Raw genomic sequence first — 19930 nt, 5'->3', positions numbered from 1 at the left:
ACAGGCCTGTATGGAAGTTGCTGTAAAAGGGATCTGAAACTACACTTTCCTAAAAAAAAATTGGCTGGAGCAGCTAAGATAACAGTCTTAATCTATTGCAGTGAACTTCTATAACTCCTTCCTCAATGTAGTCACTTTCCGGTGCAAGTCGAGATTGGATTGTTATTAGTTCGACCCCTTGGTTTGAATATCCTTCAGCTCAAATCTAAGCACTATTCCACTTGTGTGTGGAAATAAATAATCAATAGTTATTATCCACCTGGTAAGATATAGAGATGATCCCATCGTGTTTGACTTCAGAATATGAAGTTGTTCAATGCTGTACTGTATTCGTAGAGCAGGTATTTTTGCCACAAGCTTGGACTACATTACAGAAGTATTGAAATAAATGACGGCCATGGGAAAGAGTTACTTTCTAACCTTCCTACTTTTATTTATGATTTATTAATTTACAAACAAACCTCTACAAGTCAGTTACCCCAAAGCTACCTTTATCTTAAATGAAGTCACGTTTCCCAATATGTTTTAGGAAAAACAAGGAATTTTCAGCACTCTTATTTGAATAAATTCCATGTCCACCTTTCTGTTTGGATAATTAAGGTCTGATTTAAGGAAAATAATATTTCAAATAACAATGCAGAAGTATAGTAACAGGTAGGTAAAGGGAAAACTTACCTGAGACACAATTTAGTCCCCAAAGCTTTCCGTTAGCTCAATATAATATACAAAATGAGGGGCTGAGAGCAAGAGGAGAAAAATACAATTGGGGCCTGATTCTCCTTTGCCCAGTACCTTGCATAGTCACTTACATGAGAGCAAAGTGGATGTAAAATGCTATTATTCTGAGTTGATAGTGTTTTACATCAGTTTGCGTTAGTGTAAATGACTACACAAGATGCAAGACAGTGAGCCTAGCGCTCACTAGCACAATCAAGCCCTAGCGCTGTAAACTCGGAAGTGCTATCTACATTTGGTTATAAGAGACTTAAATTCAAAGACATTTTTCAACAGAAACAGACCAAAAAAAGCTTTTGTTTTCATTTACATTTTTCATGAGGAAAAATATCATTTCTCTACCTGCTTTAGCACTTACAGCTCCTCGGTAGCACATCTTTACCTCCCTTGTCTTGGCCTCCTCACATTGCTTGGTAACTTCCAATTCATAGACTTTAAGGTCAGAAGGGACCATTATAACCTCCTGGTTTCTCCTTGTATTTTCCTTCAGGTAAATTTTGGACAGATGAACTGCCTAAGTATTCCTACTATGTACTATTACAAAAAAATACACACTATAGGGCTGCATCTGCCACTTATAGACATTTGTGGCAGATGCAGCCCTTCTTGCATCCTCAAGATATAGGAGCCTTTCCATTGATTTCAGTAGGCATTGGATCAGGCTACATAATAGAAGCATTTGTGCTTAAGGAGGCAAACAAAATATGGACACTGAACCAGCTCCACAATAAACCCCCTACCTCATAGCACTGCCTTTCTATATGTGCCACTTCTTCCCACGTATATGCACAAGCACTGTCACAAAATAATTTATGCATATCTGTGGCCTGCTGGTAATATACTGAGACATACCATAAGTAGGCTTGGCAGAATTCGATTTTTTTTTTTATAATTTGGATGGATAATATTGATATTTTTAAGCATTTTAATTTTTTTTCAATTTTATATTGCAGTAAATTGGGGCGGGGTGTCAGACAATACTTATTTAATGACTGTAGGCATTGAGATTCAAAAATTTAAAGCCTTATAACCTTTAAAAGAAAAATTGTCAACATCACGTGTCAAAATATACAACGGAAATATCCTTAAATCAAACTCTAATAAGTTCTCAAGGAACACTTTTCTTTCTTACATTGCCAAGCTGTAAACTTGGATTATTGCTAATGGAAATATTTTTTTCATCAGGGTGTGTGTGTACATCAAAGCTTACTGACATTTACTAATAAAAATTGAATCTTTCCAAGTTTAAGTTTAAGACTCCCAATAACAAAGCTAAAGCTTTTATCATGGTACCCTCACCTGAGATTTCATTCTGAATTTGAATATGGTTTTGGGGTGCTTTTGTATGAGTAGCTGTAACATATTCATAAAGTATAGCCAATTCTGCCTCCTTGTTTTACATATAAACAAATGGGTCAATAGGAAAAATCATGTACAGTTAATGGACCCGTCCCTGGGAAAGAAAGAGCTGTTTTGATAGGTGTTAAGCACTCAGCAAAGTACAAACAGCCTGAAATTACTCAGCTCAAGTGTCTTTGTAATGGTAGCATGCTGTGAAGATTCAGTATTCCTGGGCCCCCATTCCCACTTGTATATTATCCATGAAGTGAGAAGCCCTGTGGACTGCAATCTAAAAAGAAATACTAGCTTTCTTGGGATCTGCTAGAGCAGAGATGGGCAAATTACGGCCCGCGGGCCACATCTGGCCTGCGGGACCCTCCTGCCTGGCCCCTGAGCTCCTGGCCCAGGAGGCTAGTCCCCAGCCCCTCACCTGCGGTTCCTCCTCCCCCACAGCCTCAGCTCACTGCGCCACCAGTGCAATGCTCTGGGTGGCAGTGCAGCTGCAGAGCAGCAGCCTGACCCGGTGCTCTGTGCTGCACGGTGGCATGGCTGGCTCCAGTCGGGCGGCACAGCTGCCTGTCCTGGTGCTCTGGGTGGTGCGGCTGTAGTGCTGCCAGCCACCGGTGCTCCAGGCAGCTTGGTGAGGGGATGGATAGAGGGCAGGGGAGTTCAGGGTGGTGGTCAGAGGGTGGGGGTGTGGATAAGGGTTGGGATGGTCAGAGGGCGGGGAACAGGGGACCCGGGGGGCAGTCAGGAAGGAGGGCAGGGGATTGGATGGAGCGGCGGGGGGCAGTCAGGGGATGGGGTTCCAGGGATGGTCAGGGAGAAGGGGTGGTTGGATGGGGCAGGGGTCCCGGGGGGGCAGTCAGGAATGAGAGGAGGGGTTGTTGGGAGACCTGGGGGCGGTCAGGGGAAAGAGAGAGGTGGATGGGGCAGGAGTCCTGGGCGGGCCATCAGGGGACAGGGAACAGCGGGGGTTAGATGGGGCTGGAGTCCCGGGGGGAGCCGTCACGGGGTGAGAAGCAGAAAGGGTCGGATTGGGGGCGGGAGCGGGGGCCGGGCCATGCCTGGCTGTTTGAGGAGGCACAGCCTCCCCTATCAGCCCTCCATACAATTTCAGAAACCCGATATGGCCCTCAGGCCAAAAAGTTTGCCCGCCCCTGTGCTAGAGGTTTAGTGCTTATGTTATCCATGATTTTCTGTTTTTCTGGGTTTGTATATTCATAAAAAGCAGTACATGTGCATAAGCAAAACAGGCTCTGCAAGGTCATCTCTGACTCTGATTGGTACTAGTCTATAAGTGATACTGTATAAGAACCTACACAGGCAGGTAGATCCCAGGTGTATTTTATATTTAAATGTTTGGGATTTTTTTTAACTTGTATCCTGTGAAAAATCTGAACAAATTCAGTGATGTGCTGGAATGAGTATCCATACATGAGAATGGACTCTTGGGAGCCCCTTGTTAAAATTTTGCGCAAAGGAAGATTGGAATGATTTCTCTGTCTCTTACTGAGTTCCCAGTCCCTTACTCCTCTTATGGACTTCTGGAATTAAGGGCTTATCACAAGGCAAGGGTGACCATTTTTTGCAGGAATGCGTATTACATTATCAGCAGCAGATCTTAATGGAGTAAAGGTTCTGCAATGGGGAACATTAACACAGATTGAGAATGAGTCATAGATTCTCATGTATGGATACTCATTCCAGCCTGTGTTATTCTGCACGTCTTTGGCTAGGGTAGTAAATATCTGTCCCGCATGCTTCTGTGTGTCAGGGGGGTAGGATTACCAGTTGGTTACTCTGTGGCATCTATGAGTGAGCGGGTTGCATATTTCGGTACCTGCCCATGTTTAGAAATAAACTAAAATGATGTGTGGAACTGAGCTGGAGAAAATTGTATCATCTCAAGCCAGCATATCAAGAGCGGCTAAGCTTTGCTGTAGCTGGAGGGAGCTGTGTTAATCTGTTTAGGTCTGAAAAATCTTTGTGGAGATTTGAGGCTATTGACCACTTCTCAGAAGACTCATGTGTGCACAGTATTTTTTCTGTCTATGAAACATATAGTTTACATGTGCATGTTCTTCATACTCCACCATCAAAGAATTGGTTGCTCTCTCTTTTAAAAGGTATTTTTACAAACTCCAGTTCTACCTTAAAAACATTGTTTTCTGTGCACAAACATGGTTGAGAGAATTAGAATAGCCATCAGAGTTCACTTCAGAAAATGATACTATTACACATGTTTCACTGTAAACGGTTGCTCAGCTGTCTGGCACATACCTAAAATGGGATATAGAATCACTGATCTGCTTACAGGCTACAACTTGTTCCTAATATATCTCTACTGATTCCTGTAAAAGATAGATATATTTGGCTCATTGCATGGTTTACAGAACTGGCAGAATATTCTTGAACCTGAGAATCTGAGGCGCAGACACTGGGAAAAAAAGGCATTTTGTGACTGTATGTCCAGACAAATGCAACAGCACAGAGCCCCATGCCACAGCTTTGGCTCGCTGCACTGGTTTTTGTTAATTAAAAATAAACTTGGGTGACAGAGCTGCAGAAAAGCCTTATGTAAAGAAGCAGCTACTCCAAAGAGTCACTGAGATGACAGCAGGGGGAACCAAACCTAACTTGTGGGTCAATCTAGTCGTAATGCTGCTCAGCACTGCTATGAGGGAGATCCAGATTCACTCCCAAGGCTGGAAATGTTGCTGAAGCAACTGGGAAGATGGTGATGCGCAGATCTATCAAAAGTGTCTTATATAGCCAATTAAAAAACAATGCTGTTGACTATCTCTGCATGGAATCTTGTCCACTTTTTCCTTGGTCACAGACATGATCTCCTATTCATGATCCAGAGGGATGGGGCAAGAAGGAGGGCAAAGGTGTGTGTTCTCAACACTTGGAGAAAGACTATGTGAAAATGAGCATCAGATCCCATCAGTACCGCTCTCTGCATCCATTAGCATAGGTCATTGGGGAAGGATATAAGGAGCTTCCCCTTACCAGGGGTCTGAGCTCCTTGCCTCTGTCATGCTCCCAGCTTCTGCCTGCCTGAGACCTAAATTCTGATCCCTTGGGTTGTGCTGCTTTTCAATTGATGGGCAGGCTACAACCAGTTATTGTTAATGCAATGGAGAAAGATGCTACAGGAATATTGTTTTCTCCTGCATTATATCCTGTTACTGACCTCAAAAAGACACAGTATTAATGCTACAAAGTTAATGCGCTCAGGCCTTGTAACAGAGTGGCTTGCTGCTCCTAAAGGACTGGAGGGCTTTGGGCTATCCAACTGTGATTATCAGAAGGGCACACCTCGTTTGGTTCATGTAATTTCTTATGAAGGGCAGCGGATGGCTGCAGGGAAGTGCAAGGCTCAGGAAATAGAAAAGGCTTCTGCAAGGATGACCCCGATGCCAGGGGGTTTGGAGCCAAAGCAGAAATCTGTGGCTCTAGACCTGAGCCCAAGGCTACAGCTAAGCAGGGCCTTGGAGTGGCTTGCAAGGACAGGAAAGGCCTCAGTCAAGAAGGTCTGGGAGTATGGTAAATTGGAGACTGTTAGGGACTGAGCAGGCTCTAGCACAGTGGTGGGCAAACTACGGCCCGTGGGCCAGATTCAGCCCCTCAGGGCTTTGGATCGGCCCACAGGATTGCCACACCCGTGGTGCCACGGGCACCGCTCTGCTCCGGGAGGCAGCCAGCACCACATCCCACATTCCCTCCCACACCCCAACCCCCTGCCCCAGCCCTACATTAACGACCCTGCATGCAATTTTCTCATACCAGATGTGGCCCTCGGGCCAAAAAGTTTGCCCACCCCTGCTCTAGCAAAAAGACCTAGGACATGGGGTTTCACTACTTAAAGTAGGAAAAGCCTGGGAGTGACCTGACGAGAGTAAAAATGATGGACTGTATTTTGGGACACCTCTGTAAAACCAATATAAGTGAGATCAGATTCAGGTCAGTAATGTGTTAAGTAGAGGGGCTTTTCCCTTCAAATATCTGTTGATATTTTCTTTGGATATTCTTCAGCAGATCCTGCTCACTGGATTGGCTATATGTGGCCAGGCTGAAGGGACTGTCATTACATACATGAATATTTGGTGTCTGGGGAGGAGGATACAGTCTCTCCCACTCATGCTATTTCAAAAGGAGTATACTGCCTGCAAAAAGTTCTGCTTCCTTCCTTCCGTAACCCTCAATAACAATACTTCCAGTGATGCATAGTAATAAAAATATTGTCAAAGATCAGCCAGAATGCCTTAGTACCTTAGTAAGTATCTGTGGATAAACTATAATCCCTACATTTTTCCTCTCTCTTAATCCATTGTGGTTTTTTAGGCATACTGTTTCTTTCTGTTCCTTTTGTAGATGGTTTGATAAAGCTTTATAAACCCTTGTTAATACATATTGCCCTTGACACTCTAAAACTATTGTTCCTTTTGTTTGTTTGTTCTTTCTCTCTTCCCTAGGTCATAGCCAACACTGCTGCCAAGTTAGTATCAAATAGTGTGTATGTGTTATGCTGTATGTTTGGGGATTTGTTTTCTGGGGTAGCATGAGCCCATATGTTCTTGCTGTGTCTATTTGCAAGGTGAAAGCATTGAAAAAGACCAGATTGGTGCGGCAGGCATCATACATGGCTACTATTTCCAGAGGTGGTTCTAATCTAACAATATTTCTGAAACTCTCCTGCTTGTTTAGAATTTCATGTTGATATCCTAATTTTGCAACTTTTGAACTTTTGCAACTTTTGAAACTTGTATTGGAACTTGCTCAACTCTTGAAGAGCTTTTCAGATCTTTTTAATTCCCTGGAGTCATACATGCATTTCTTCTTAATTCTTCCAATAGTCTTCATGCCCCTGGGATTTTGTGGGCTTTGGGTACAGACTTTTTATTATATAATTACCAATGTGTTTTTAGTGTCAGGAGATAGATCCAAATCTTGAAGTCCAATTCCAGCCAAATTCCCGTTGACTTCAACGTTTAGTTCTTAGGTTTTAAATATCTAAGAAGTACTTTTCTTCAGAGGAAATGTTGCCTGAATAAGGAGTTAGTATGGTCTTGAGGATCTGTTTTTGGGCAGGGAAATTCCCCCAACTCCCCTTCAACTTTGACCTTCAATTCTGAGGAGAGAGCAGAAAGATCCCTTCTGAATTCCTGCTTGACCTCTCTGGATTGGAAGTTGCTCTTGCCCATGCAACATTCTTGAAGTCCAGAAACTGATGGGAACTCAAGATTGGGCTAAATTCAACAGCGAAGTAAATGACGAAGCAAGTTAACTGTCAAGTTTAACTGATAAGAGGATGGGTGGAAATGACAGAGTAGTTCAACTTGAATTGGCGTTTAGAGGATGAGCAACATAAGTGTAATTTACACTGATTTGGCAGTGTGTGGTGACCACATTAAGCCATTGATGTAGCTTGGAACAAATGGATACAACTTCCATTGAAGTAAGAGGAGCCTTTGCCCACTTACACTAGGACTGAATATTTCCCTGGAGTTGTAGGGCCAATGTATCAGAAATCAAAGTATGGGGCTCTATTTTATCTAACACTCTTCTGTTACATTTCCTGCATACTTCCAGAGTTCTGCTACCAAGCTGTATTAATTTTGCACACCTGCAGAATGCCTGTCAGTATTATCTTTTGCAGAGACCCCAGATGTGTAGCTCTTAGTCTCTTGCTCCTGCTAGAATTGGCTCCTCACCTCTGCCAAAGGGTCCTGCAGTGAGCATCCTGTATTGACATTAACATTTCCTCCCCTCCCAACAAGACACTGCAGTAGAAACTCTGCAGTTGAAAGAGACCTTTTCTGGTTCTGTCTGTGGAAATGCCTATTGATTTCAATTGAAGTTTTGCCTTGCTAAGAACTGTAGGTTTGACCCCATCCTGTTAAGAGAGCAGTGAAATTGCTTCAATTCCACATTCCAACACGGAAATCAGTAATTTTTGTGTGAGCCTAAGCATCCCTGAGATCTCTAGCCCTTTTTTGGATTGATTTGTTGAAGCCAATTGCCTAGGACTATATTTTCATACACATAGCAGCTTCAGTTTAGGTAAACTGATGCCTTCACTGAGTCTTCCCTTCTCCTATTAATGGAAAAAAGGGAGAGCACTGAATTAATGATCTCCAGGGTCTATGAATTCCTAATTACTCCCCATGGCTTGATACACTGTGGGGATAAGAGAAGCCACCTCTATAGCAAAGCGTGGGGATTTTCAGAAGCCAATAGTAGGCATAATGTGCAATTTCCCTTTCTTTATGAGTCACTCTACAACAGGGGTGGGCAAACTTTTTGGCCTGAGGGCCACATTGGGTTTCCAGAATTGTATGGAGGGCTGGTTATGGGAGGCTGTGCCTCCCCAAACAGCCAAGCGTGGCCCAGCCCCCGCCCCCTATCCAACCCCCCTGCTTCTCACTCCCTGACTGCCCCCCCAAGGACTCCTGCCCCATGCACTCCCCCCCAACCACCCCTGGACCACCCACCCCTGACTGCCCCCCTGCCGCCCCATCCGACCCCTCCTCTCCTTCCTGACTGCCCCCCCGGGACCCATGCCCCCATTCAACCCCCCTGTTCCCTGTCCTCTGACTGCCCCGACCCCTATCCACATCCCCACCCTCTGACCACCACCCTGAACTCCCCTGAACTCCCCTGCCCTCTAGTCAACCCTCCCTGTCCCCTTACCGCACTGCCTGGAGCACCAGTGGCTGGCGGTGCTACAGCCGCACCACCCTGAGCACCAGGACAGCTGTGCCGCCCGGCTGGAGCCAGCCAATCCACTGCGCAGCACAGAGCACTGGGTCAGGCTGCGGCTCTGCAGCTGCGCTGTCACCCAGAGCATTGCGCCAACGGTGTGGTGAACTGAGGCTGCAGGGGAGGGGGAACTGCAGATGAGGGGCTGGGGGCTAGCCTCCTGGGCCAGGAGCTCAGGGGCCGGGTAGGAGGGTCCCCTGGGCCATAGTTTGCCCACCTCTGCTCTACAAGATGGTATCAATAGAATAATGATATCGTGGTTATTAAACATGTTAATTAAGAGACATTTAAAATGGTGAAAATGTTCAAATAAATGCATGTTTTTTATTTTTACCGAATGCATAATGAAGCTTCTTAATTCCTTCAAAATGTCAATGCATGTATTTCAGGACTGTGTTTGCAATAAGATATGTGTGCATTATACGCGCCTATCCCTGCTGCATGTTACTATCAGTGCTCTTCTCAAATATTCCTGCAACAATGCACAACTGTATCTCTCCTGTTGGCCTCAGTAAAGGCATCTCACCAAACAAAAGGCTATTACAGGAGTTGGAATCTATTGCCTGGGAGAGCAGATCACCTATGATAATCGGCGCAAGTCTCAAGTCAGTTGTCTGCTTGGAGTCTTCACAACTTGTGTGAAGAGTTTTTCACCCCCTTGATTTTCTTCTCTCTCCTTTAATGACTGAGGAGGCATCTTCTATTAACAAACATTCTAAAAGCCCCCATACTGTTGCCCCATCCTTCTGACCTGCCATGAAAATTGCAGATTCCTTTTCTTCATTGTTGCTCAGTAAACTGGAAGAGTTACTGCTGAGCACTGTGAAGCAATCCCTCCCATTCAGGGATGAGCATATAGTATCTGAAGCACCCAAAACACTTTCTTTTCTTGGTGGGCTGAGGGAGGAGGTGAGGGTGACAGATGAGAATTTAACACTGGTATCTCATATGGTAGCCAAGAGCAGTTAATTAAATGACTGAAGAGCCGATTTAAAATGTTACTTGGAAAAACTTAAACTAAACTCTAGGAGTATAGTATAGCTCACGAAAGCTTATGCTCTAATAAATTTGTTAGTCTCTAAGGTGCCACAAGTACTCCTTTTCTTTTTGCGAATACAGACTAACACGGCTGCTACTCTGAAACCTAGTATAACACTGTCTACCAAGTTTCGGGGTAGCCGTGTTAGTCTGTATCCACAAAAACAACAAGGAGTCTGGTGGCACCTTAAAGACTAACAGATTTATTTGGACATAAGCTTTCATGGGTAAAATACCACTTCTTCAGTTGCATCTGAAGAAGTGGTATTTTACCCATGAAAGCTTATGTCCAAATAAATCTGTTAGTCTTTAAGGTACCACTGGACTCCCTGTTGTTACTGTCTACCAAGATGCTGAGAGACATGGCCTAATGATCTAAGTTTAAGATTGACAGTGAGGAACCTTGGTGTTCATATCCTAGCTCTGACACTGATTCCCTCCATGATTTTGGGTGTGTCACTTAAACTGCCTGTGCCCCATTTTCCCTAATAAAAATCCTTACCCACATGGAGGTCACAATAGGCAACTATCTCAGGATAATGAGTCCAATTGTCCTATGGTCTGTGATGTAGACAGATTTAGGACTGACCTTGCAATAAATTTATCCTGGAGTGGTTACATATTTTGGTAACCTCCACATTTCCTCACAGAGGTGCTCTAAGGATTAAATTATTAATATCTGCAAAGGGCTGTCAAGATGAAAAGTATGAATACTAAATATCACCGTGATGAATTATCCATATAGAAAAAAATGTAATTCTGCATAAGAGAGAAGCAGATGTTTATTTCAACTCATTAAACTTTTTCATACCTTTTGAAGATCTTTCTAAAAAGATTGAAGGAATATATGGGGACTTCTTTGGGTGTATAGACATATATGTACCTACGTATGTATGTATAACAGCTATATTTATCATAATTTTTATTTTGTGGCTGCAACTGTCTCAAGTTTAGAAAACGATCAGCCAACACAAAAACCTCATTCTATAGTCTAGCCCCTGACCACTTTCTTCGTTATGTTATCCATTACGTTGTGTGTTCTTTCTCTCCAGCAGTCTGAACAGATGCTTTTGTGGTGAGATGTTTTAGGCACATGCATGCATTCCTCTGCTGCGACTTTTTTCTTTTTATAATTATCACCTGTTTGTCCTTATTTTCTTTTCTTTCTCCCCTTGTCTCTTCTCCAAACCTCACTCTCGTATAACCCCAGCACTGAGTATGTGGAACGCTTCAACCCTAATGTCCTGAAGGACTCTGCCCTGTCTACACACAAGCCCATTGAGGTGAAAGGCCCAGGTGGCAAGGCCACTATAATTCATGCCCAGTATAACACCCCAATCAGCATGTATTCCCAGGATGCTATCATGGATGCCATCGCAGGCCAGGCACAGGCCCAAGGTGGTGAACTTGCTGGGTAAGGTTTTTTCTTGTGTAAAATGGCACCTCTCTGCATGATATATGAATCCTTCCTCTCATTCTTTTCCCCCCTTGCTTATTTGTTTGGATTTTTGGGGGAAGGAGGAAGTAGCTTTATGCACTGACCTGAAAAATACAGATTGGTGTTTTCTTTAAATATTATGAGGTGGAATTCACATCTTTTGAAAGATAAAAGGAGGAGGGGGTGCTTAGAGTAGAAAAATTCCTTTTTCAGTATTCGTCCTAGATTTGGAAGCTCTAATGACTTGGAGAAATAGAACATGGTTATATAGAGAGGTTTCTGTCTCTAAAACTAAATGATTCTTCCTTGGTAGCAGAAGACATTCTGAGGTGAGGGATGAGCTGTAGTCATAAAAAAACAAACCCAAAAAATCCTGCTACTAGCTATTTCCAAATACCCCCATTATTTGGGTGGCTTTTTCACATCAGGCCAGATTATGCTACTGTTACTCACACTAGGTAAATGAGACTACTCACAGACTAAGGCAATGTTCAATGAGCGTAATGGTGGTGGAATCAGGCCAGTTTATATATGGTACTTGAAGCAAAAAAGGAAAGTCATTTTGACTCTCTCAATCTGTTCCATGGTTAACCTTGGTGAGAGATGCTTTGTCAGGTAAGTTAAGTCCCAGTTTTGACCTATGAAAAAATTGTTAAAAATTACTGGGGGTGTATCTTGCCCTTAGCCTGTCCATTCATTTCACTCCTGATATGGTTGTGGGTTCCACACATGGAATGGAAACTAAATATACTTTACTTTTTAGTATTGAGAAACTGGAAAGTATGCAAACTTGATACGGAAAGAAATTTTTTTAAGCTTCTAAAATGGTATTACAAAAATGGAGATGAAAAATATTATTAGTAAGAAAATGGGCAGCACTTTTTAAAAGGTGATGTGCAAACTGTTAAGTTAATCTCCTTGGTTTGAATATTGCTTCCAGCCACTTGGGCGTAAATCCAGAGTAATTCCACTGACTTCAGTAAAGTTCTCCTGGTTTTACATTGGTATAAGTGACAGCAGATCATGGGTTTTGTTTAATTTTTTTATTATATCCATCATCAAGCTCAGAGAAACAGATTGCTGCTAAAGCATAAGGGCTGCAGTTACTCAAGTAGAATATTGCTATCAGCATGTTAATAAAGAGCAACTTGGTACATTTCACCTGGAGAAAAGGCTTGTAGAATTGGAAATATGGATAGTTATTGTCTTAATAATGCCTGTTATAACAACCATACTTTCAGTCTAATAACTGCATTGATTACATAGCAAAACGGGCATGGAAAATGGAGGCGCATTTGTCATTGGTATAAAAAGAATGTAAGATGCATATTTATTATTGGTTATTGTTTGATGTTTTTCAAAATGAAGCCCTATGTTATGTTATTCCTCTTGGGATTTATATTTAACAACTGCTGTTTAACTGAAACCTCTAACTTAGGATAAACAGGAGCTTGTATATTTCCCAGTTGAGAAGATATTTAAGCTAAAAATGATGTTTCTGCATACTGTGTGCATCACTAAAAAGTAATAATTTCTCCCAACTGCTTATTTAAACCAGAGTGGGGTGATTATGACCCCTCTCTTTTGTTGTCTTTAGCAGACAGATAGTGGTTTGTGTATAAAGAAAGTGGGGAAGACAGACAAGATACTCTGTTGATCCAAATACACATTTTTCACTTTTGCAGTGCTGCACAGTATAACCAGTGATGAGCTGCCAAAATCTTAACAATGGGTTCCCTCTTCACCCCACGAGGGGGTCATTGCCCACCCCCACACCCCGGGACTACTGCCCCATCCACCCCCCTCCCATGTCCCCTGACTGCCCCCAGAACTGGGCAGGAGGGTCTCATGGGCCATGGTAGTGGGTGCCCACCCCACCCTAAGAGCCAGAGGCACCTGCCAGGGGCGAGGTGGGCAGTCCCGGAGGTGCTTACCTGGGGCAGCTCCCAGGAAGCATCCAGCAGGTCCCTCTGGCTCCTGGGGCGGGGGAGTCTAGCTGAGGGGGGAGAGGCCACTCCCTCACTGATCACATCAAAAGTGGTGCCTTAGGCGCCGACTCCCTGGGTGCTCTGGGGCTGGAGCACCCAAGGGGAAAATTTGGTGGGTGCAGAGCACCCACCGGCAGCTCCCGGCTCTGCGCCCGGCCCCAGCTCACCTCACCTTTGCTTATGCCTCCGCCTGAACGCACCGCCCCGCTCTGCTTCTCTGCCCCTCTCCCCCGGCTTCCCACGAATCAGCTGTTCAGCAGGAAGCCGGAGAGGGCTGAGAAGCAGGCGGCAGCTTCCCCCTCAGGCCGAGGGTGGCGGAGGTGAGCTGGCGCGGGGAGCGGTTCCCCTGCATGCCCCCCCCCGGGTTACTTGCTGCAGCATGGGCGGCCCTCCTCGTGCCCCCCCGCCCCAGCTCACCTCCGCCTCCCTGGGCCTGAGCAGGAAGCCGCAGCCTCCTCTTAACAGCTGATTCATGGGAAGCCTGGGGGGTGCGGAAAAGCAGAGTGGGGCGGCGCATTCAGGGGAGGAGGCAGAGGCGGAGCGGAAGTGAGCTGGGGCCGGGGTGGGGCGGGGACCTGCCGTAGGGGACCTGCTCTGCACCCACCAAATTTTCCCCTTGGGTGCACCAGGGCTGGAGCACCCATGGAGTCAGCACCTAAGGCGCCACTTTTGGCCAGTTAAATTTAGAAGCCCTTTTAGAACCGGTTCTCCCTCGCGGAACAACCGGTTCTAAAAGGGCTTCTAAATTTAACAACCAGTTCTAGCGAACTGGTGCGAACTGGCTCCAGCTCATCACTGAGTATAACTGCTTTTCAGCAATGAGAAGGTTCATGATGGTGTGTGACAACCAGTAAAGCAAATATATAAACAGGCTCTCTAAAAAGACTGAAATTGAATCCAATATGAAGAGCCTAAAATGCATGTATGTTATTCAAAAATGTTATACAACTAGATTAAATATAGTGTAATCAAGGACCCTGGGTGCTGTTTCAGAATCCTTAGCTCTGTCAATAGCACTTAATAATTCTGTTTTCATCTAATTTATGTTTCTATCAACCTCAGAATTCTAAATTATCTTATGAGGGAAATGCCATTTTTTCCTAAACATAGTTCTTATTTCAGACTGAACTCAAAATAATTTAAAAGAAAATAACTTCTTAGATTTGTCCTGTAAAAAATATGAATTCCAGATTGAGCTAGATTTTTTTAATAAACCTCTTTTGCCATTTTTAGGGAAAATGTAATATAACATTTTCTGGTTTAAGAAATGTTGTTTGTAGCCATCACTCAAAATCAGCTGTAAATTGCCAATAGTCAGTTGACAAGCTCTTGGTCTTTAATATAATGGACAGGTGGTTCACCCTGATATTGTGAAAAAAACTCCTAAAGCATATTCTCCATGGGCCTGATCTGGCAGTCCTCATTCGTGCAGTTTCAAGTCTTGACTCAGCAAGGACTGCAAAGTACAGCCTAATATATGCTGTAATTACCGTATATACTCATTCAGAAGCCGAATATTTTTGGTAAAAAAGTGACACATCGAAGAGCAGGGTTTGGCTTATAATAATAAAATTTGATGATTTTAAACTCTAAGAAATCATTGAATTGAATATCTAATACACTGTCGTTTTGTTTACCTGGAGCGTCTGCAGGCATGGAGCCCCTCAGTTCCCTGTGACCACGGTTCGCCGTTCCCAACCAATGGGAGCTGCGGGAAGTGGCTTGCAGTGACTGTAATTTTGAAAGTGTAATTTTGAAAGTGATTGTAATTTTGAAATTTTGAAATACATATTTGTTCAGTTATTGTTCAGTCAGGGTAAGCTGCTGGCGGGTCGGGACGTTTTGTTTACTTGGGGCGTCTGTAGGCACAGAGGCTCTCAGCTCCCAGTGGCCGCGGTTTGCCATTCACAACCTGTGAGCTTATGCAAAGTGCTAACATTTTTATGTATCTCTTTGTGCTCCCTTTTATTGATCATTTCTTTTCTTTTCTCTTTATTCAATTCTTTTCTTCACTAATTTCTGATACTAACATTACTCTGTTGTGCACATCCCAATGCTCCATAATGATGGATCCCACACAATGCCTTTTGTTGGGTTTTGACCATATGACTCACAGTGAATCTCCACTGGCGTAAGTAGATCCATATTTCCAACTAGCAAAACACAATGAAAGTACAGTGTATGTGTGTTCTTTTAAAAAGGTTCACTTCTTTCATATATCTGGATTTTAGAGGCATTTTATTGTATATGTAAAGTCATACAATACAAATCATATAACTTTTAAACTGCCATTTAGATGGTCTCATAGTTATAAAGTTTCACTGTTGAGCTTGTGAAGTCCTGGTAATTTCATAGAAGACACTTAAATGAGATCTGTCAAATGCAGTTCAGAACAAAGAATTTGCCATATTGGATCAGACCACTGGTCCAGCATGCTTCTCCTATATGAGGCCAGTCCCTGATGCCTCACAGAAAGGAGAGACTGCCCCTTCCAGAAAATCCCAGATGAAATGAGGGAATTCCACTAAGTGCAGAGGGAGATGGGAATTCAATGTATTTTTAATGGGAGGGGAAAAGGATGTACTTATTTAAATATTCCTTAGTGTTAGAGAATTCTGACATGGTCAGTCTGAATAATGATAAAGGGTCCAAATGATGAACACTAGAATGAAAGTAAATATAACTGTTTAACTGGAAAGGAAACAAAAGGAAATAAACATCTAGATAAAAACCAGGAGTCAGCCCTTCTGTTGTTTTACATAAGACATAGCACCAGTGAAGTCAGTGGAGCTATGCCAGTTGACATAAAAAGAAGCTTTGTTCCAATTTTTTTCATTTTATATATGAAATTTTAAATTTTAGAAATTAAATAGTTACTGACATTTATTTTTGTGTATCAGGCAGTTTTAGTGAACTGTTACTTTTTGGAAATATGCCCATGAAATAATCTTCCTCTGTAACCTCAAGTAGAAAGCTAATCTGGAAGCTACACTATATGAACTAGTACTGAAGCATTTCCTTCATCTTTGGAGAGTGATTTCTGAGGGCTTGTCTACACTGCATGGCAAAGTGCTCTATGGGGGTGTGATTTATAAAGCATTCTAACATATTGTGCTCTAACTGCCCTGTAGAGACCTTTCTGGCATGCTCTAAAGGTACCTAGTTTGTGTTAACATGATCCTCTTTCAATCCTATGTTAACACGAAATAGGTACCTTTTAAGTTACATCTACACTACAAGCTAGACATGATTATTCCCCTACTTTTGTGCACATACATGCACTAGCTCATATCAATTAGCGTAGCCACGGTAGTAGGGGTGGCAGCATCAACAGAGGCACAGTTTAGCTATAAGACTATAACAGGGTTTAAAAGAGAACTGGATACATTCATGGAGGTTAAGTCAATTAATGGCTATTAGCCAGGATGGGTAAGGAATGGTGTCCCTAGCCTGTTTGTCAGAGGGTGGAGATGGATGGCAGGAGTGAGATCACTAGATCATTACCTGTTAGGTTCACTCCCTCTGGGACATCTGGCATTGGCCACTGTTGGTAGACAGGGTACTGGGCTGGATGGATCTTTGTTCTGACCCAGTATGACCAATCTTATGTTCTTATGCCAAGTACAAATCTACCTGAAACCAGTGGGTACATACTCTGTGTGGCTAAGCTGTGTCTTCACTGCCATTAGCTGCGCTACCACAGCTACACTGCTGTTTATACTTGTGCTAGCTCTATGATACAGAGTGCAAGTATGTGTACACATAATGTATTGTATTGAATTGTAGACATATCATATTGTAGATGCAGACTTAGGGTATGTCTGCGCTGCAATTAGACACCTGTGGCTGGCCCATGCCAGCTGACTCGGGCTAAGGGTCTGTTTAATTGTGGTGTAGCTGTTCAGCTGCAGCCCGAGCTCTGGGACCCTCCCACCTTGATGGTCCTAGATCTCTGGCTCCAACCTGAGCGCAGTTAAACAGTTCTGCAAGCCCAAGTCAGCTGGCACAGGCCAGCTGTGGGTTTTTAATTGCGGTGTAGACATACCGTTAGAGCACTCCAGCAAGGTCCACTTGGGGCAGTTAGGTGCTTTACAAATTACACCCCTGTAGACTGCTTTGCCATGCTGTGTAGACAAGCCTTCAGTCTAATATTAATCTGGATCAGAGTAGTGCTTCTATCCTGTGCGTTCTCAGACTTGGAGGGGAGGGATAGCTCAGTGGTTTGAGCATTGGCCTGATAAACTCAGGGTTATGAGCTCAATCGTTGAGGGTGCCATTTAGGGATCAGGGGCAAAAATTGGGGATTGGTCCTGCTTTGAGCAGGGGGTTAGACTAGATGACCTCTTGAGGTCCCTTCCAACCCTAATATTCTATGACTCTGACTCCTTTAAATATGCTTTGCTCAGTGCTACAGCCTGTTGGCACACCTTTCTTTTTATGACCTTCCGAACTTCTTACTTAGTGAATGATAGATTCTCCCCAGTAGATTATATGCTATGCTTTTAAATTTAGGCATTAAATCAAACCTTCTACTCTTCTCTCTGATCAGATCATCTCAAAAGTAAAGGCCTGGCCAGTGATTGGATTATATTCATTTGATCATATCATTGGCTTGATCCTTCAGGGTTCTGCTTGTGCCTTCTGTGATATGTTGACTATTCTGAACTCCAGCTTACTATAGTGGAGTTGAGGCTATTCATCACCTTGGTTGTTCAAGCCTGAAATAAGCATTTTGCTGCTAAATATGAAAATAACTATATAAGTAGTAGTCTTACACGTAGCCACATTCTCCTTTAGTCCTCCTTTAGATTCAGTTCTCTGCAGAGAATTTGGCCCCATATATGTAAAAGAGAAGATGCAAACTTCAGATCTCAAGAGTGTAAGTTCAGCTTGAGAAATAATACAGTAGGCGATTTCTGCTATGTGAAGTCCTTGAAGCACTGTGTATACTTGTGTAGCAATGAATAATAATAAAAATATAAACTTAGTGCCTGGGGCCAATTTCTGATTTAATCATTTCAGTCAATGGTGTTAAAGCTGGGGTAAGTAAGGTCATCAGGCCCATGTTGTTTGAAGTAAGAAAATCATTCAAACATACCAAATCAGTTTATTTATACTGGAATTATTCAAACCCGCATGCCAGGACGTCAAGGTAGCAGAGTGAGAATGCCCTGTCTGTGTGCCTTTTTTTTATCGTTCCTGTCATTGTATTATAACTCATAATATATCAAGAACCAAGAGTTGGTGCCCATAAGATCATGTACTCATGTGTTTCATGTACATTTCAGTCAAACCTCTTTTACGAATCCTTAAGGATTTTTGGCCAGATTTGCTGCAGATGTAAGCAGACATAATTTCAGTGACTTCAGCAGAGTTGCACCCAGCTAAGACTGGCACTTGAAATTAACCCTTTGAGTGTGTAAACTGAATTAAGCAACAATAACAGACTCTAGATTTTCTTTATAACAAACAAAAATGGATGGCTATTTTACAATTCCTTATAAGTCTTTGATAATTTCTGTAATTGCTTTTGTTATTAACTGGAATCAAAATGCCATCCATTCAGTATTTATATGGATTTAATATACTCCTTCATAGAAATTCAACTGTATTTTTACATCAAGGGCCAAATCCTGAAGCCCTTACTTAGCTTTTACTCAACCTTTTGTTACCTGAGTAAGAACTGAGTTAAAATTAAGTAAAGACTTCAGTATATGGCCCACTTGTTGAGCCATAGTTTATAATAAATAGAAAGTTACAGACTCTTTACTCCTTATTCAAAGAGGTTTGATTGTCTATAGATCTTATATTGATGCAAATTAATTTTGCTGTGAATGCATGACCCACCTAATGATGTGAACAAAGGTATAATTTTCTATTCAATCATAGCTAAATGCCCTAAATTATTTGGGAAGATTTTTGTGTGTGCACACACGCTAGGAAAGCAAACTTTAAAATGAAGAAAGAGCATAGTAGTAACTGATACATCTTTCCCCTCCCTCCCGCCCCCATTATCAAGTTTTTTGAAAGAGTCAGGTGCCCCATCTAAGCTTTTGGAAAGACCATAACCAGCCAGTGTTGCTCTGGATTATACACTGCCATTCCTACTGGCTCATATATCCCAATACTTATTTGTGGTATCATTATGATTCAAACAAAGATAAAGGCCTGTTACATTAAAGTCATAATTGGAAATGTTCCAATATGTTTTGCTCAACTAGATAACCTAGTTTGACTTAGAGTGCGGCACTTCATTCAGTGAGGGAAGGTTAAATCACCAGAATCCATTTCCTGTCTTTATTGTCTGCCATAAAGATATTAATATACCGTGATACATATTTCTATTCTGAAATCTCAGACTCAAACTCTACAGCTGCACAGCCACATCTGAGCTATTGGGCATTTTTATATTTTTAGTTTTAATCAAATTTTTTCTGTAAATCCATCATAATACTAGAATAAAGGAGTGTAAGTAGAGGATTTAACAAAATGAACGTGACTATCTGTCCATGAACCAAATGCTAGTACTGTCACAGTAACGCATAGCTGATCGTTGAAGTCAGCAGTACCATCCATCCACTGGCTTTTATTATCCAGTATCCATCATTCTGCAGCTGTGAAA

The 19930-nt window shown here is 42.7% G+C and overlaps 1 protein-coding gene across 2 annotated transcripts in view; it reads left to right on the top strand.

Annotated features, from left to right (window-relative positions):
* LDB3 (LIM domain binding 3) overlaps positions 1-19930 on the top strand; it is a 200262-nt gene that overhangs the window by 103100 nt on the left and 77232 nt on the right. The window contains exons 6-9 of one of the 2 annotated variants that reach the window (XM_043518915.1): positions 4919-4970; positions 6558-6580; positions 11093-11296; positions 15425-15439. The exons of the other annotated variant lie outside the window; for it this stretch is intronic. Coding sequence (XP_043374850.1) covers positions 4919-4970; positions 6558-6580; positions 11093-11296; positions 15425-15439 — 294 coding nt within the window. The remainder of the gene's footprint in view (positions 1-4918; positions 4971-6557; positions 6581-11092; positions 11297-15424; positions 15440-19930) is intronic. 2 annotated transcript variants of the gene reach the window in all.

Source organism: Dermochelys coriacea, chromosome 7, assembly GCF_009764565.3.
Source record: "Dermochelys coriacea isolate rDerCor1 chromosome 7, rDerCor1.pri.v4, whole genome shotgun sequence".
NCBI lineage: Eukaryota > Metazoa > Chordata > Testudines > Dermochelyidae > Dermochelys > Dermochelys coriacea.
This window is presented reverse-complemented; position numbering and strand designations above follow the sequence as displayed.